The sequence below is a fragment of the Tinamus guttatus genome, unplaced genomic scaffold (genome assembly GCF_059628265.1).
Source record: "Tinamus guttatus ecotype Peru unplaced genomic scaffold, ASM5962826v1 Tinamus_guttatus_pri_ptg000035l, whole genome shotgun sequence".
NCBI classification, from domain to species: Eukaryota; Metazoa; Chordata; class Aves; order Tinamiformes; family Tinamidae; genus Tinamus; species Tinamus guttatus.
This window is the reverse complement of record NW_028288569.1, coordinates 7,222,056-7,240,555: the sequence shown is the minus strand read 5'-3', so window position 1 is coordinate 7,240,555 and position 18,500 is coordinate 7,222,056. Positions and strand designations below refer to the sequence as shown.

At 36.2% G+C, this 18,500-nt stretch overlaps 1 protein-coding gene across 1 annotated transcript in view; it reads right to left on the bottom strand.

The window, feature by feature from the left end:
* Window positions 1-18,500, bottom strand: part of ABI3BP (ABI family member 3 binding protein) — a 151,382-nt gene that overhangs the window by 86,291 nt on the left and 46,591 nt on the right. The window contains exons 7-17 of the mRNA XM_088534315.1: window positions 17,091-17,142; window positions 16,339-16,401; window positions 15,279-15,374; window positions 13,150-13,227; window positions 8,568-8,648; window positions 7,049-7,123; window positions 4,061-4,126; window positions 3,482-3,556; window positions 2,175-2,243; window positions 1,656-1,730; window positions 887-955 (exon numbers count right to left, since the gene is read on the bottom strand). Of these exons, the coding sequence (XP_088390441.1) occupies window positions 887-955; window positions 1,656-1,730; window positions 2,175-2,243; window positions 3,482-3,556; window positions 4,061-4,126; window positions 7,049-7,123; window positions 8,568-8,648; window positions 13,150-13,227; window positions 15,279-15,374; window positions 16,339-16,401; window positions 17,091-17,142 (799 nt within the window). The remainder of the gene's footprint in view (window positions 1-886; window positions 956-1,655; window positions 1,731-2,174; window positions 2,244-3,481; window positions 3,557-4,060; window positions 4,127-7,048; window positions 7,124-8,567; window positions 8,649-13,149; window positions 13,228-15,278; window positions 15,375-16,338; window positions 16,402-17,090; window positions 17,143-18,500) is intronic.

Below are 18,500 nucleotides of genomic sequence, written 5' to 3'. Positions count from 1 at the left end.
GGAAGGAAATCACGGGCTACGAACCCATTGCAGCTTTGGCCGTCTCCAGCGAAGCAGTGGAGGAAGATTCCAGGCCTGGTCTCAGGGTTGCTACAGTCAGACATGGAAACTGTCTTGAGAAACTGTCTTACAACACCCAGAAGTCCAGAGTTCATGCAAGACATGTCTTTTTCTGGCAGTGTCTCACAAGTCACTGACCAACACAGCTATCAGCTACTTTTATTCTAATTTTGCGTAGGGAAAATGCACAACCTAAGACATAAAGCAGTAGGAAAGTCTGCTTTTTGTGTACTCATTGTCACTGCACCTCTTGGTTAATGGAATAGGGCTCTAGGTCCAAAAAGGTAACAACATTGCAGGTGGAATTTTTCAAACTTGCCCAAAGATGGAGTTGTTGGTGGTAATAATGAACAATGTCTAGTAATTTCTTTGGTATATGTGCATATTCCTGGCCTTTGTAAACAGAAAACACTCAGTTCAGGTCCCATGAGTTACTGAGAAGTCAGTGATTGTTTTTTTTCCCCATGGATAAAACCTAGCAAAATACTCTTAAGAACAACAGGAAAAGCTCTTCTCAACACATGACAAGTTTTTGCATCCAATGTACAAGGGAAGCTGATGTTACACTTGAGCACTTTATCCAAATGTATCAAACAGTAACAGACCTAAGTATATCATTCTGGCTCTACCAGAAAAACGAAGGACATAACTCACAGGATGATCTACAAAAATGCTTATGAGCATAAAAAAAACTACTCACGTTGGATCATTCTAATATTTAATTCCCAATTTCTCAAATGTTGAGGTGGTTAGCACCAGTCCCTTGCTATGTCTTTGAGAGCTGCCTAGATGTCAGGAGAACTACAGTGAGGAGAGATATCATTACCAGCTGAGGTGGGTAGCATTTCTGGCAAGCTAGATGTTTTCAATCTTGAAGAAAGAAGCTTCATTTCATCTAAATGTGAAAAATAATCTTGTGTTAAAATGCTTATTTACCTCAGAGCTATTGTGGATAGCACAGGACTCCTTAGACAAAAGTTGCATTTCTAAAATGAAATTATTAAAATGGAAAGTTGCTTGCAAGACATCTAAGAAGTATGATGTCTCACGTGTTGCTAGGCTGTTGTGGAATTCAGTGTAGAAACCATGGGATTTAATTACTTGTATTAAAGAGAATGCTTACTACTTAAAAATTTAAGTGCATGTATTAATAATTGTATAGTGCAAGAAAACTGCTTCTTGATCTAGGAGACAAGGCAATGAGCTAGCCAACACAAGCCCAGGCAAAACCACCAAACCAGTTGATTATTACACGATAGTAATATATATTAAGCCCTTAATTCCCTCCACTGTTAACTTCTCTTACTATATGGAAAAATCTGATGCAGGTCCACAGTTGGGAACTTCAGCAGTATAAACAACAAACAAACAAACAAACAAACAAACAGAAAGCCATCAAAAAAACCCCAAACCCCACAGATACTCGACCCCCAAAATGCTATAAAGATGAGCAATAAATACTGTTGATAAACTAGTTAATGATGACAATGAGTGGTATGAATTACTAGTATAGTGACAATTAAGCAAGAGAAAATGTTCCAAAAACAGCAGTGAAGACAAGATGAACAAAGAAAACTTCAACTGATCAGTTTTACCCAGTGCTGTTCCTAAGAAATGAGGTTCTGTGGTAGTTACAGGCATGGATATTTCCAATTCAGTAGTACTTCTAGCTGTAGGGAAAAGAAGTATACAAACTTGATAAGCAGCTTTTTGTAAAGAACTGGATGAAGAAGATCTGGAAAAGAGGTCACCTGGTGCTGTTTTGTAGATCTCCTTAGGATGGAAAATGATATTACAAATTGTACATTATTTTTTCTGAGTATTTTTAATACTCTCGCCAACTACTTGTCTGAAGATGTTACCTTCCTTTCCCACGTGTAGAAATGTTTATAAAGGGATTGAAAAGTGATGCTTTGAAACAGTGTTAAGCCTGACCCCAGGAGCTAAAAGGATGCTATTATAGAATTTGAAGAACTAACACACAGACAGGGTAACCTCAATGCAGGCAGTATGGAAAAAATTACTGAAGTCTTGAACATGGAAACAGCACCCAAAAAAACAAACCAAATCAAGCCAAAACAAAACATACTTCTGGAATAACTACTATAATTTACCAGTGTCTGATATTTCTGGAGTTGCAAAAGTTTGAGGAGTAGAAGTAACATGAAGAAAGTCAAGTGAAGCTGGAAAATAAAAACAAAAATCATGCTATATTATTTTGAAATGATAAGAACCATGATGCAACAGCATCACCTTCTTTTAATGAGCTGAAAAAAACTCATAGCTACTGTTTAACATACCATATACTGCAAAAAAGTACACCAAAATGTGCAGTAACAGAGTACTTAGTAGATGTGACTTAATTTTTCCCCCAAAGAGTACATTAACAAAAAGATACAGAATGCAACTAATAGCCACAGCCACAACTATTAGAAGAATCACAAAAAGAATAAGGAAAAAAAGTGTTTTTTTTTTTTCTTTCTTTCTTTTTTTTTTTTTTTTAAGAGGAAGACAAAGCAGCTCAAAGAAGGAGGAGAACAAATCAAAAACAGTAAATTATCAGACTGGGACTATCTGCAAATTTTGTCTAGAATCCAAGGATCATGCAGTAGAATAAACTGGAGAATAAGAAAGAATGACAAAGCAGGAACTGCACTAAATGAAACACGTAAACTGTTTTCAGTCAGATGTGTGAATGGCTGACATCTCTGATCAATCTTGCACCTAATGATGGATTTCCTTCAAAAATGAATTTCTTTTAAAAATCAGGAGCACCAAGCATTACATTATTGGCATGCCGTTGAAATGAAATCTTTCCAACTGGCTCTCATCTCAGGTATTTTTTTTTTCTTTTGGATGACTGTCAGTGGCCCCATGTTAAATATTCAGCTCTCATGGGAAAGTTTCCTGATCTATAAATACAAGCAGCAAAAACATCAGAGTTTTCTAGGGACGAACAAGTCCATGCCTGAATTTTCAGTGAGAGATTTTTACAGTATCCAGTTGCCAAATCTGGCTTTTTAGAAGTAAGTAGGCCTATAGAGAAAGACAAAAAGGAAAGCTATTTTTTAAAGGGTGTTGGAATATCAGCAGTTGCCGTTTATCTCTTAAATATCTGAGCACTTCAGCTGATCAGGATGTTCCATTTACAAAACTTCAGTATGGACAATGATATTTAGATTTAGCATTTACTGTATGTTAGGTATATTTCTAAGCTAAGTTTTGCATGCTGGAGTCAAATCTATTAAGTAAAAAATTTCATACAAAATGTTATACAGAAACACGTCATTTGACATAGTAATTCCAAATCTACAGTTATTCTTCATTTATGTCAAACTGAACGAACCATTTAATGAAAGGCACTTGTGTCTTTGGAAAATTCCTGACTGTCAAGAGGATTAATCTCATGAGAAATCATTACCAGATTTGGTTGGTTGCACTCCTGTGGTGCCAGGTGCTTTGAATCTTGAAGAAATAGGCTGTGTTTCATCAAAAGCTGAAAAAAGAATCTGAGCTTAAAATGCTGAGAAGCTTGAGACTGAATGGATTAGCACCAAACTGCTTAGTGAAGGCTGTGCCACTCAAGGTGATGCTCAAAGCAAAGCTAAGCAAGATGGCCTGAAGATCAGCTTGGAGACAACTGTGTCATGACAGAGATGATGGCTTGTGATGCATTCTACTGGCCTTGAAACTAGTATCCACATGCCTGAAAGAGTTCTCAACAGCAAGAAATGATGCCTTGCTACGTTTTCTAGGGTATGAAACACAGCAATTGGAGAACAAATAAGCTGATGATGAGATATGACAGCACTGTCTTTTAGCAGTCAGTTTTTAAGCCAGTGATGAAAATATTTTTCAGATGATCACACAGACACAAAATGGTTGAACAAGCAGCTCTGTGCAAGTGTGGGTAGCCAAGACTCTTAAGCAGATCTTAAAATTGTCTTTTGCCAATGTGAGTGATACTAAGATAATGGAAAAGAAATCATGTGCTGATTACCCATTTGCATGTCTTTGGTTTCCACAGGAGGGTGAGATAGGGATTTCAAGGCTGGACTCTGAGTAGCTAAGAGCAAACATGAAAAAGACCTTAAGGCATCAAGGCATGCAAGTGGTATGAAATACAGTTTTATCTGAAAATACTGAACTTTTTTGTGGTTTGAAACTTCCTTTTTTCAATCAATTTTTATTCTATTCAGTCTATGGCCTACACTGTAATCAGCTTTGATGCACACTACTTACGCAGCTTTTCTCTACAACAAAGCAGCTACAACACAGTACATTCAATCTTCACAGCACTCAGTCTTTATATAAAACTCCTATTATTACAGTATGTGCACTTATTTTAAAGAAAAGTTTACTGGGGAAAGGTGTACAAGTAAAATCAGTGAATTGAAGTGAATAAAAAGCATCTTCTGTTTGTTATAGTGTAAAGAAGACCTTTGACTTCCAAGTGTGGATAATCTGAAGCATGCTTGGGTGAAAACAGGGACTTGAAAGGAAATGGGCATGATCACCTCAAGGCCAACATAAACAAATTTCCACACAGGGCAGGTTTCACGCTAACATTCTACTTCTAAGAGATGGATCTTATTAAAATTCAATTGTGTATAAAGGTAAGTATATATCATTCTTTCGAGGAAACGTACGTGCACTTACCACTTATTCCTATTTAGGTTATAATAAATTTAAAAGAGAAAATTACCTCTATTTTTCTACCTGATTTTTAATAAGACATGATTTTTTGAGAAGGAATAATACCGAAATTTTAAAACTGAATTTCTCTGAATGCCTAAGATTTAGAGAAAAATTTCCAAATAGCTAGATGCAAGGTTCATTTTTAATGTATATACTGTAAATATAAGCTGAGCAGGTATTTTTTCTCATTGGCTCTCCCATTTAACTTCAATCATATTCACTGCATTAACAAATATGATCCTGGGTTACTGTCCTGTTTTCAGAGAAGAAAATAATACAAGCAAAAGCCATATGAGTCACAGCATTTGGCAACAAGGACTCTCATTAATTCCACTTAGACACAGTGAGAACTATGGGACATCTCCAAAAGGCATCAGAACGCTCTGTAGCCATCTTCACAAAACTATATTTTCAAAAAGCTATGTATGCGAAGTACACTGACCACCCAGAAGTTTGTAAATTAAAGATCTCTCCTTCTGGTATAATCTAGATGCAAAAATAAATATGAAAAAAGAATCTGGGGTACTACAGCAGAATACAGGTCAGTCACAATCTTCAGAAACTCAGTTTGCTTTCTCTGATTATGTTAGGAGCTAACACCTTCTAGCTATCATGAATCTAAAGATTCTTTACCAGAGACAGCTTTTTAAAAAGCTGTAAAAAAAACAGGCCTAAAATGACCTTTTCCAGCAAAAATAATTCAGCTACTACATTGAGGAGGAATGTTAGGTTATTGTGACTGTTACAAGAATTGGTTATTTGAATTATAATGGGAGTTTCCACATGTCATTCATCAGAAGGAAGGAATGGGATCACAAACCAAGCACTTAAGATTTATGAGAATCATGCTTAGAAGTTGCACTATTCTAAATCAATAATTCTGGTGTTTTCGTGACATAAAAAGGAGGCAATTAAAGCATGCAGAGGCACAGTGCAGAGAAACTCCCAAGGTATTGACCCCCTTCTCATGGGTTGCCCCTGACTTCAGCACTGCCTTCTGGAGTGGGAGCCCAGCTGGTGTAGCTGGCCTGACTGCAGGGCCCAGCCTTACATCATTAAATCCCACTTTTTGCTAAGTGAGCTATTCAACAGGAACAGAAAACAAACCAGAACAAATCCACCATGAAATACTCAAATGAAACATGACTTTTACTGTAACTATTGTAATGTTTTTACTACAAAGACACAGGTAGAATTTTTATAACCTAGCAGAAAGCAAAGATATTTCCTATTCCTAATGATAGTCAGGTTTTCAGCTGCATTTCTATCAAATATATTCCTAAATCAGTAAATGTCTTTCTCCCTCCAGTGTCGCCTCCAGCTGTTTAACCAACCATCTTTTACTACAGTGGAAACAGACAGATAACCCCATCCTCTCAAGCATAGGCAAGAGCTGTCAAAAATTAAAATAAATTATGAAAAACCTATGTAGATCATTTGCAGCTTCCACTTGGTTCAAATACACACTTTAAGAAATACGATCCTGGAATGATTTCAAAATCTGGCAGACTGTGTTAAATAAATATATGTGGTCTAAATAAAACAGCACTACTATGTGGTAACTTCTTAAATAACATTTACTGAAATATAAGCCCATATTAACTCAAGATCACTCACAAGCTAACTATACCTAACACTAAGACGTGAAAGCAAAATCACAATCCGTAGTGGCACAAGTAGAAACTATTTTGGAAGAGGGAGTAGTGCGATAACTTTTGAAATAGGAGGCATTTTAAGGTGTCCCAAAGTTTATCAGCAAACAACTCATGAATCCTGAATTAAGCAAACATCGAATACATAAACCACAGTAGCCTATATAAATTACGGCCTCATCTTATCCAAGCAAACAAATATTTACAAACTGCTTAAAAAACCCCGGAATTAATGATGAATGGAACAGAACCTCAGCTGTGAAACATGCCCAGTCTCAGATGCAGACAGAGGAACCTCAAAGAAAATTTCAAAACTGAGAGTGCAGATTATACCTAAGTATATGTTGCCATCATTATTCCATAGATGAAGGGCAGTCTGTTGATCCTCACTAACATTTTTTCTTTAAATCATTAAGCATTAATCTGGAGTATCGTGTCATTACATTAGAACAAAACCAGACTTAGAATAAAGGAAAACACAAAAAAAATTGTGAAGAAATCACTAACAGCTGTCATATTTTACATGTAGAAATATATTATGGCAGTTGAAGTGTTATGACCTACCAGCCACAGAACTAACAAAAGAATCAAATAATATTACACTGAAATTTACTCAAATTTACAAACAAAGTTATTACCAAGTTCTGTCAGTGGACTTTTTGGAGCATCATATATTCTGGATCCAGGAGGATGTGGCTGTATTTCATTAGAAGCTATGACAAAAGAAATAACCAAGGCTTTATTTGATGAAGAAAATTACAAGACACAGCATGGAACTATATCCTGACTTAAACCATTCATCACTGAAACAAACAATATTAAAAAAAAGGAAAAAAGAATTTCCAATATAGAAAAAATCCTATAAATTTGTCACTTAAGGTGTGTCAAATATAAATCAAATCTCAATTTTCTCCAATCACAATATAAGAACTATCAAGCAGAGAAAATTGGTAGAGAACATTATTAGTGAACAACAACAGCAGCGATGTCCATCTAGGCTGTAATTAAATCAAAATCAATTTTAATTAAATTTCATATTTCCACTTTGAAAGGGATGGCACAAAACCAGGAAGGTGGACCTTGCTTAAAGTAAATAAATAAAAGACTAAAGATTAGACTGAAATCAACTGGGAAAAAAAAAGCCGCTATTACCACCCAATATTCACCAGGGGTTTTGAAGAGAGGGAGATGTTTTAGCTTTAGTAAATTCTGGAAACCTGCTTGCAACTGTAAGTGAAAACAAGACATAAGTGAGAGTATGACACTGACATGAATCAACAAGAGTATTTAAAAATATACTCATGAAAAAGAATTGAATTTCCTCTTCATGTGGTGTATTATGTTTGAATGCTGATTAACGCTAGCAATCTTTTTATCAAACATCATTCCATAATTATGTTACCTGGGCTTTAGAAAAATATAACCAAACCACACCCCCCACCAAAAAAAAAAAAAAAAATCTAAAGCTTAGGTTCATGTTCATAATTTTGAATGGTTTTGAGGTTACATTACAGACAGCTAAATCAACACTGGAGAATTCAGAATTCTGAACGCAAGAAAACTGTTGATACTGCTGCAAACCACTAAATGAATAATGTTATTAAAATTTCTTATGAAAATAACAAACCTTTCGTTATAAGAATGCTCTGTAAAAAAAAATCACTACACCCCATCCCCTTTTTTTTTCCTCCTAGAACAAATAAAGGGATCATGACTCATACAATATCATACTTTCCTTTTAAAACATTTTTCATGCTGCCTAAATGAAGCTGTCAAAAACAACAAAAAAGAACCAAAGCATTCATTATTTCAATTCAATCAGTGAGGTTGCTGCAGCTGACATTATCAGTCATTCAAATCTCCTAGAAAAGATAGGGAATATTAATTAAAAATAAAAACAACAAAAAAGATTGAATCACCCCATCTGAGAGGAATAATCATACATATGATGATCACAGATTATGTCTGAGCTAGATGCATTATGCATTACACTTCATATATACAATAAGTTCTCGGAAATTCCATATGAACCAGTTAGGTCTAGTTAGGACTTCCCCTGGAGTAGCTCACTACTGAGGTGATGGAGCAAAGAGTTGAAAATTCTGCTGGAGAGGAAAAAAGTTTATAGAGAAAGTAAAAAGCAGTAAAATTAGTTACCCAGTATGCTTTCAGTTTGCGTCAATTCTGGTTTACGTGTTGATTTAAATTCCTCAGGTCCACTGTATTTCTCAGTCTCAGCTAGAAAAAAGAACCTTGATTTAATTCTGAACTCCTCTAAGGTTTTGCTTACCAATGCCCATAGCCCGCTGTTTTTCCTTAACATTGTGTTATGCCACCTGCAGTGGCTCCATTAGCGTTAATTTAATTGCTCATTTTCGTTTCAGTTGTGAAGTTCATATGTTTTGGATTTATTTTGTTGCAGTTTGTTTTTCTACATAGGCTATAGGAAAACATATTTTGCAAGGAGCAACACTAAGATCAGCAGCTCAGACTGTTTATGTGACACCTTCCCAAATTTGTTACCAAAAAAATTTCACAAATGTATATACAAATACTTTTTTTTTTAATCTTTCTAATGCAAAAATTAGCAGGTTAAGAAGAAATATTCACTTTTAATACTTATAATACCAGAGCTTTTCCCTTAGCTCTAATAATAACAATACAAAACAACACAATTAGAGCACAACACAACACACGTTTTGATTTTAATCTTCCTTCTATTTCTAAATTAAAGCACAGGCAGTTTATTAAACAATCAGTCAACGTTCCCAAACTGAATCAAAACTATATTTTAATAAGCTATGGCATAAATATACTTTTTCAGTTTTTACACACTTACACTTTGTTATATGTTGTTACACTTAATTTCTAAGGCATACAAGATAAGATTTTTTTTTTTTAATAGCATTCTGTTGGAAGCCCCCTATGGCTTAATCAGTCATTAAAGAAAAGCAATGTCAGATTGCAGAATGTAAAAGCTTACTGATATGAAACAGAGGATGACAAGGCTTGCATGTGATATGAGCATTAACTTCCTGCACGGAGCAAATAACAATGTTTAGTGCGTGCTGATTGCTAGGGGAGATCTTTAATACTAATGGTGAGTTTCAATATAAGTTTTAGTATTTTATTTTAATAAAAAGATCACTTTCATTTTCAGCTACAATAGGAGGAGTTATTTTTGCTTTTCTAACACGCTTTCTTCATACTTTTTCCACAATATATTAAGTATGTATTTCACAAACATAGGCAAGTTTATAAGCTTATTACTTCATTTTTTGAAGATAAGGTGCTGTTTTCCATTTTTGAATACTAAAACAGTCACTACTAAGGTTATAAAAATAATAATATTTTCTGGTTTGGATTTTTTTCAGTGCCACAAAAGCTGAAATCACCACACATGCTGCATTATTAGGACCCAATTCAACTTCTGTTAAGTCAATGACAGTGCTGCAGGGATTCAGTTCTATGGAGAAGGTAGAGGAAATTATCTCTACAAAACTTTTTGGGGAAAATTCATCCACAAGAGGTCTAGAAACATAAAGAATGAATCTGTCCTCCTTGGCAGTACTTCAAAAGTTACCATTTCTCCTTGCTGAAAGATAACCATAAAAAAAAATCAGCAAAAACAAACATTTAGAACTCATTAAGCTCTTTATTTTAGGGGTCAACTGGTTCACTTTTCATATGAAGCATGTGTCCTGGCAACTGAGTAATTTGATGGAGAAAAGGTATGCCTACAATTAGGATAAAAGAAACAAGACTCTGCTGTTCTTGCACATAGTGTTGTAGAGATTTTTGAGCAGACTTTTGCCTAAAAGAGATACAGGAAACAAATACTTTAAGTACTGGAAGCTAAATTACAGGAAAAGGGTAAACTTTCCTGTTCAATTTATTCATCAATGACCTGGACGAAGGCACAGAGTGCTCCCTCAGCAAGTTTGCTGATGATACCAAACTGGGAGGAGTAGCTGATACCCCAGAGGGCTGCGCTGCCATCCAGAGGGACCTGGACAGACTGGACAACTGGGCAGTGAAAAACCTCATGCAATTCAACAAGGCCAAGTGCAAGGTCCTGCACCTGGGGAGGAATAACCCCAGACACCAGTACAGGCTGGGGACCGACCTTGTGGAGAGCAGCTCTGCAGAGAGGGACCTGGGTGTCATGGTGGACGACAAGTTGACCATGAGGCAGCAGTGTGCCCTCGTGGCCAAGAAGGCCAATGGGATCCTGGGGTGCATTAAGAAGAGCGTCTCCAGCAGGTCGAGGAAAGTGATCCTGCCCCTCTACTCAGCCCTGGTGAGGCTGCATCTGGAGTATTGTGTCCAGTTCTGACTCCCCCAGTAAAAGAGGGATGTGGAGCTGCTGGAGAGAGTCCAGCGCAGGGCCACAAGGATGATCAGGGGCCTGGAACATCTGCCCTATGAGGAGAGGCTGAGGGAGCTGGGCCTGTTCAGCCTGGAGAAGAGAAGGCTGAGACGGGACCTGAGCAGTGTCTATAAGTACCTCAAGGGAGGCAGTGAGGAGGATGGTGCTGGCCTCTTTTCAGTGGTGGCCACCGACAGAACTAGAGGAAACGGCCAGAAACTGAAGCATCAAAAGTTCCACAGGAACTTAAGGAAAAAATTCTTGACAGTGAGGGTGACAGAGCACTGGAACAGGCTGCCCAGAGAGGTTGTGGAGTCTCCTTCTCTGGAGCTTTTCAAAACCCACTTGGACGCAGTCCTGTACCATGTGCTCTAGGTGACCCTGCGTGTGCAGGGGGGTTGGACTAGATGACCTCTAGAGGTCCCTTCCAACCGTAAGCATTCTGTGATTCTATGATTCTATGACCCTACCCAGAGAAGCCCCTGAGTTTTCCAGGGCAGCAGGTTTTAAGTTCTCCTGGGCTGGTTCAAAGGTGGGTCCTAAGGAAAAGGTTAACATAACCACAAGGTAAGGTGGTTTACTGTTACAGCGTGGAATACGGAATGTGTCTAAGCAACATTTATTATTTTTCTCCTAACTTCTCTTGACAGTGAAATCTCAGTGAATTCAAGCTCCTCTTTTTCTTCTCTGCTGGAACTTACATATTCAAATGGAAACAGTAATCGCACTGAGACCAATGCGAACACAATGTGAAGCTGTCCAAAGGCAAGCTGGGGCCAGCGCAGAGAAATAGAGCTTGGGAAGCAGGGCAGTAAAGACTGCTCCTTACTGAACATTAGACCTATCCTGGATTCACAGCTGATACTTTTCATTTAGAACCTCTTGTCTGCTTCACAAACCTACTACTGATACATTTTTGGCACAGTCCTTTTCACACAGAAATAACCTGCCCTTAAAAAAAAAAGAGTTTTTCCATGCCCTAGACAAATGAACTGATATTTTTACTGTTGGCCAACTTCAAATTCCCTGTGAAGTTAATAAAATGCCTACACTTGATTCAAATAAGAGAAAATTATAGTAGCAGTTTGAAGAACGTTAGACAGTATTTTAGAGAATGAAAAAAAGGGCAAATTGATGCTGTTGTGTTAACAGTAAATTGCTCTTATTCCTAAGTGGAAAATATTGTAGCAATCCCAGCAAAAATGAAGCCAGGATTTTGCTTGCTAAAAAGTCTTTCCATGGTAATTTATGCCAAGGGAGGGGAGGACTGAAAATAAAGAAAGAGTGGGATGTCTTTTTGACAAATAGACCAAAAAAAAAAAAGATCATTGAATCACATCATATTGCAAAACTCACCCTTCAGCCAAAAACCAGAGGACTGTCAGAGCAGTCCAGCTCATGGAGCCTTTCAGCTAGCTGAAATCCAGACACAAATTACACATAAACTTCAGCTACATGCAACTCCGTCTAAAGCAGTGTTCTATTGTTACTTTTGGCAGAGCAAATAATTAGTATCATATCCTACATGAATAAGATGATTTTCAAATGGATAAAACTAAATGAAAAGGCTCTATCACTAATCTCAATGAACTGTGTCTCAATATTGCCCATCTCTTAAACATAACTTTTGCAAAAGACCTATACTCAGAATCATTTCTGAAACTCTCGCTCAGATAAATACGTATAATTGTATATATATTTATGTAATTTGTCATTAAAAAGATAGCACTTGCCAATTATCATATCTACTGAGATGCTATCCAACTTCATAAAAATGTAATTCTATGTTGTGTCAATCTGACAAACACATAATGCTGGATATGAACCTAGGATCAAATTCTGTGTTCCTCTCCTGTGTAAGTGAACAGTATGCGAGAGAGCTAAGGAACACATTGCATTCAGAAGTGAACTCAAACAGAACTCAATACTATCCTCACCAGCACTTCTAAAATAGAGCCAAAACTGTAACTGTTCGGCTTAATCTCACTTAGGCATTTTGCAAAATCAAAGTTCTTATTCCTAATTTCCTCCTTTATGTATTTTATGAAAGTTGGAAGTTCAAGACACATCACAGGGAAGAGATTTTCTTTCCCTATTTTTCATAGTTTTAAGGAATCTAGCACCTCACAGAGGTATAGTTCTAATTCCAAGCATTTTTACCAACTTAGCCATTGGAGCATTCAGATATCTGCTCCAAAATAAGGTTCAGCATAGCACTCTGTGCTACTAATTCAGCTACATTACGCTCCCGCCTTCCAACTCCTGCCCACAACCACAGATTAAATAACATAAAGACTGAGTTAACTTTAGTTTTCTGTATTATTTGGCAAAGACATTCAATAAGGTTTCTAAAAACAGAATTCTCATTACCTGGCAGGGCCTGTGGGGAGATTTCTTGAACTTCTGGTGTTTTGGATTCAGCAGGCCATGGTTGCGTTTCATTCTTAGCTAAAGGGACAAAGAGGTTAGAGCAAAGCTTCATCTGCTCTGTTCCACTACAGATTTATTTCTGTCTCACTTCAGTTTGCCAAAGTAAACCAACACGGATAAATGTGGAAAGCTTCACATTTTAGAACCAACGAACTTCTCTCTCCACACCAGGTACAAGCATCTGTCTAACTATTTTAAACAAGCATGCATTTTTGTTATTGTTTTGTTCAGAATAACATTTACAGTGAGAAATTTAATGCCGTTAGTTTCACAGTGCAAAATGGCTTTCAGAGTGAGTTCTTCATTTGTCTAGTATTTCAGCATTAACAATAATAATGCTTTTCAAAATTCAAAGTTTCAATACAGAATGAGTTATTTAAACAAATTTCCGGATACACCAATGATGCCCTTCATATTATATCTATCATATATATCTATCTATTTTATCATCAATTACAGTAACAGGACAACAGCCTTCCAGTCCAAAGCCTACTGTATTTATATAAAAGTGGGAGTGGGCATCATGGGATTTAATTTGTTGAAAGCAATTTAACAAGTTTGGAATATATAGGAATAGTAATACTTTGGTAGGGGATCTAGGGAAAATTAATTAGCTTTGACTTGAATAATAGTTGATTTTTGTTCACTGAGGAATAAGGCAATTGATATTGTGTCATAAACTCTCTTCTGTTTTTTTAGGATAATTATTTTAAAAAATTACCAAGTTTTAAACTAAGTAAACAGAAAATAACCACTAAAGAATTGCTTACAGAATTCAACAAATATGATATCCTGTGGGGCATTATTTTGACTTTTCTAAAGTTGCAATACATCATAAGGTCATAACTTCACACACAGCATAAGTTTTACTAAATTTTATTATAGCCATACATCGTTCTCAGACATCAGTGAAGGACATTTATATGTCCTTTATTTATATTTTATATATACATATATTTGGACTATATGGAAGAAAACTCATTTCTTTTTGTCAATTATTTTATATATTTCAATTATTTGTCAGAATTATTTTGCTTTTCAAGCAAAATGATTCTTGCCTGTTTTGTACTCCTCCGAAATTCATCATTCCCCTGAGTATACATCCATGTACTTGATGTTCTCTGGTGTGGAACACATAGTAAACAGTGCAAAACAAGACAGAGCATCACTTGTCTACCCTGGTTATTTTCAGAAAGCCGTTTGTGCTTCTCTACCACACAGAATGCCTCCAAACTGCCATCACAAGATCTGCTCTGACAAATCAGGACATCTCATTTAGGAATGCAAATTCTGCACTCAGCCATCTCAGAGGAGTTGAAACTACCTTTGCATTTTCCCCATCTTAAGCCCATTCATGTTCTACTATTTTTACTGCATGTACTACTGAACCTTATGACCTGTTTTAAAACACAATATTATTTTCTTGCAGAGAGGTATAATTTTACTGGTGGAAAATGAAAAAGGTTCTAGACACAGTAGTCCAAAACTAAAGAGTTCATAATATAACATTCTATAAGTGGTATGACAGATTTGTCAAAATATGATTTACTGATGTTTAACAGCACCTCTTTTGTTACCTGCACATCATATACATATTAAAACTGGGCTAACAATAACAACCTTGGTGTTTGTTACCATTTGTTGTTCAAAGAAGTGCGAGTTATCAAGTTAGCAATGCAAGGAATACAGTTATCACAATTCAATAATGCTCTGTAATTAGCCTCATTTACATATCCAAGTACCATGTACCTCTACTCTGACACACGCATGTTGTCTTAACAGGATCAAATACTGCAAAGGAAACCAGTCTCAGAATGCATCACAGCCACCAATGAAGAAAACAAAACAGAAATAAGAAAGAAAAAAAAATCAACGCACTTTTTAAGGTATTTTAAAGTATGTGGTTTTTTTACTGCGTCTTCTAATGTCAAACTAACTGCTAATTAAGTAAGTGCAAGAAGAAAGATAAACGAGGAAGATACGTAACTCTTCTCCCTACATACACATTCTCACCATTACACTTCTGATACTGTTCATGAACAATATGAGCTTAATTTATATCTGCTTACCAATCTTTTTCTTAGATGCTTGAGATAGGTCATCTATTGCCAGGGGAGAAGGAAGTTTCTGTTGAGTTTCGTTGAGACCTGGAACAATAAGGTGCACTACACGGAGAGGTGAGTGAGCCATGAATTCAAGAAGGGACAAACAACACACAAGCTGCACTCCTATATAAATGAGCAACTACTGTTGAACCATCAGGAGTTTAGCCTGACTATCTAGGAAATTAGTTAGTTTTATTTAGTAATTATTAATCCCATTTTACGCTATTTCCCCTTTATAACGGTGCCCTGTATTAGCATCATTTCACGATTAAGCAAAAAATAAAACAATTAAATAGTAGAGCACATGACTCTGGAATACTATTGTGTCACAGATGCTGGTGTGCTCAGAACACCAACCTTATTGTTTATAAGTATTTGCTTAAGTCTGGTCAATATACTTAAACTCACATCAAGTAGCTTATGTCAAATTCCAATCTACACAAAGTATTTCCATATGAAATGGAACACTTCCCTGAATTTAGGAATAAATTTCTCACAAGACGCATGACGGAATGAGCCTTTCTTATGTATCCCAGGCAGAGTAGTAGATCACCAAACTAAGGATTATGTGATATATATTGGCCCATTTTTCCTTTCTAAACCACTGCTGAATATTTCTGCAGGTCACGTGAGAACCAAAAGAATGTAAATGAATGGCTTCAGTGAAACAGTATTGCCCTGAGATATGTAACATACATTACTAGAGCCTAATTATTAGTACAGGTTCATATGTGTAGATGGTATCTTACTAGTTTAGAATTTAAATGTAGAATCTCTGATCTCAACAAGATCTTTGCCACAGAACTTTACTTGAAGTATGAAAGAATTTCTTAGCTCAAACATTAACAGCATCTTCCTCAAAATATTATAACAATAAAGCCATCCTGTTTCTGTTAGGCTGCATCATCCCTGAACGAAGATGCAAAAATATCACTTGCTATGTAAGGAAATAAATGTCAAGAACAAGAAAATCAAAGATATTTACACAGAGGATAAAAAAATAATAAAAATATCTTCTAGTCACCTAATATTGCTCCTGGCAGAGAAGAAATATCTGAAGTCTTTGACAGTGTTCGATTCTGAATAACTGTAGAAACAACACACGGCATATTAGAAAATCATTTTAAAAAACACAGGAATGGCGGAAGCAAAACCACATAGAGACAACCCTCAGCATTCTGAAAGCCTTCCCTCAATTTAATACTCAGAGATGAGGACACCATCAGTGCATCTTCTATATCTACATTTAGCTTAAAACTGCAAACTGTGGGTTTCTTTTCTGCATCATTTCTTAACTGTGCATCTCTTCTTTCCCCTAGCATATCAGGTTGATTCCCCCGGTGAAATAAGACATTCTCTGCATATACTAACACATAGTGATCTCAAATCCAACATATTTCCCTGCCATTCCTGTGCCTTCAAAATAGATGCTTCTTTTCATACCTGAATACTGTTATTCACAGATGGGAGAACAACAGATCTGCACAATCCAGTTGAAGAAAAACATACAAGTAGAACTGTAACTAACTAGAATCCAGTTCAGTAGTTCAGCAAGTCATTTTTAAACTGCAGTTTAATAACTCATTTTATTAACACAGATGGATAACAGCTTACTAGTACTCGAAGAAAATTATGTTTTGTAAGCTCCTGCTTATTTTAAAAGGAAGGTCTCATAACATTCTCATCAATAAGAATATTGTGTTTTCCATTAGATTTAAGTACTTGCTTTACTCTTGCAGAGCATATGAATCAGCTGAAAAAAATACACAGAATTACCTTGTTTGATTATCGTGACAGGGACTAACTTCTTATTATCTCTTAGAGTAAGCTGAAGAAAGACAGAGAAGAAGGGAAAAAAAAAAAAAGAAAGAAAAAAGCATGGGATAACTGCCATAATAGTAATTGAACTTTCCTAGTAACAAAAACAGAGGGCTCCAATCCAATTCCTCGCCTGCCCCAAGTTAACACTGGATATGGCTCTGGCCCCAGTCACTGTGCTATTGCTTCAACTCCCGTGGGCCAGCATAGTAATAAAGCATTTTATCTCCTTCATTTGGCTCACGCAAATTATTTTGCTTCATAAAAACACGATATTTGATGGCTTAGGAATCCCCAATTCTTTCTTCTTTTAAGAACCTCTTGAGCACTCACTGGGGAGTAGGCCAAAAAAACAAGAAACACTGACATTTAACTAGCATAAAACATCTGAAATACATGCAGTTACAAATTTGGTTACAAGATAAAATTTTACTCTCAGAAACAGCATTTTTACAAGACAAACTATTCCAGAACCAGGTGTACATTTGTAAACCATCTTCACTCTTGGGTGCATGGTTTGTTTAAAGCGAATTAATTCAGAGTCATCTTACTCGGTGAAACTGCTTCCATAGTGGCCAGCCACTCGTTTTCCTCTCACATTTTCACTCTAAAACATTTACAGCGTTCTGATACTCGCTTGTCTATGACCCAGATTAGTTTGTGTCCAAATGTTAGTGTTTACCTGTGTTCGACTGCCTCAACGATGAACATGTGAGCAGACCTCCAGTTATCAGAATGAAGAAAATGTCAAATCTCTGAAATTGTATATGAGTACTGACTACCATATGTAGGTATTAGAACCAACTTTCAAAAGACCAGTAACAGAGTGACTGGAAGTTACAAGAGTGACAAGAACTCAACAGTTTCCTTTCTGCATTAAGTGAAGTACAAGGCAGAACTAGCTAATGTTTCTTTCACACACAGTCGTATCTGGTCTACTTCGTATGCAAGAACATTTGCATGAAAATTCAGCATCAAACTTTTGGGATGACATTTGAGACCTAACTGCAGAACCCACTTATTTTAATATTTTTGATCAATCTGTACGATTTTAAGCTCAGGCTAAAATGAACTATATTTAAATGGTTGATAGAAGATCTAAATCACAATTAAATAAACCTAAAAGTGCAAAGTAATATCGAGATTTTTGAAGAGATATGTCTTCTTATATACATTTTTTTTTATCAAGAAAATAGATGAATATTTATATTGTATAGTACAGCATAGTAAGTATGCTGTATATTTATAAACTTTCATATATGTATCAGACACAAGATCATGCAGTCTTACTGCTTCATATGATCCTCTCTAAGTAAAACTGTATTCAGATGTAACTTGAGGCAACAGATGTGGCCTAAGCATTGTATT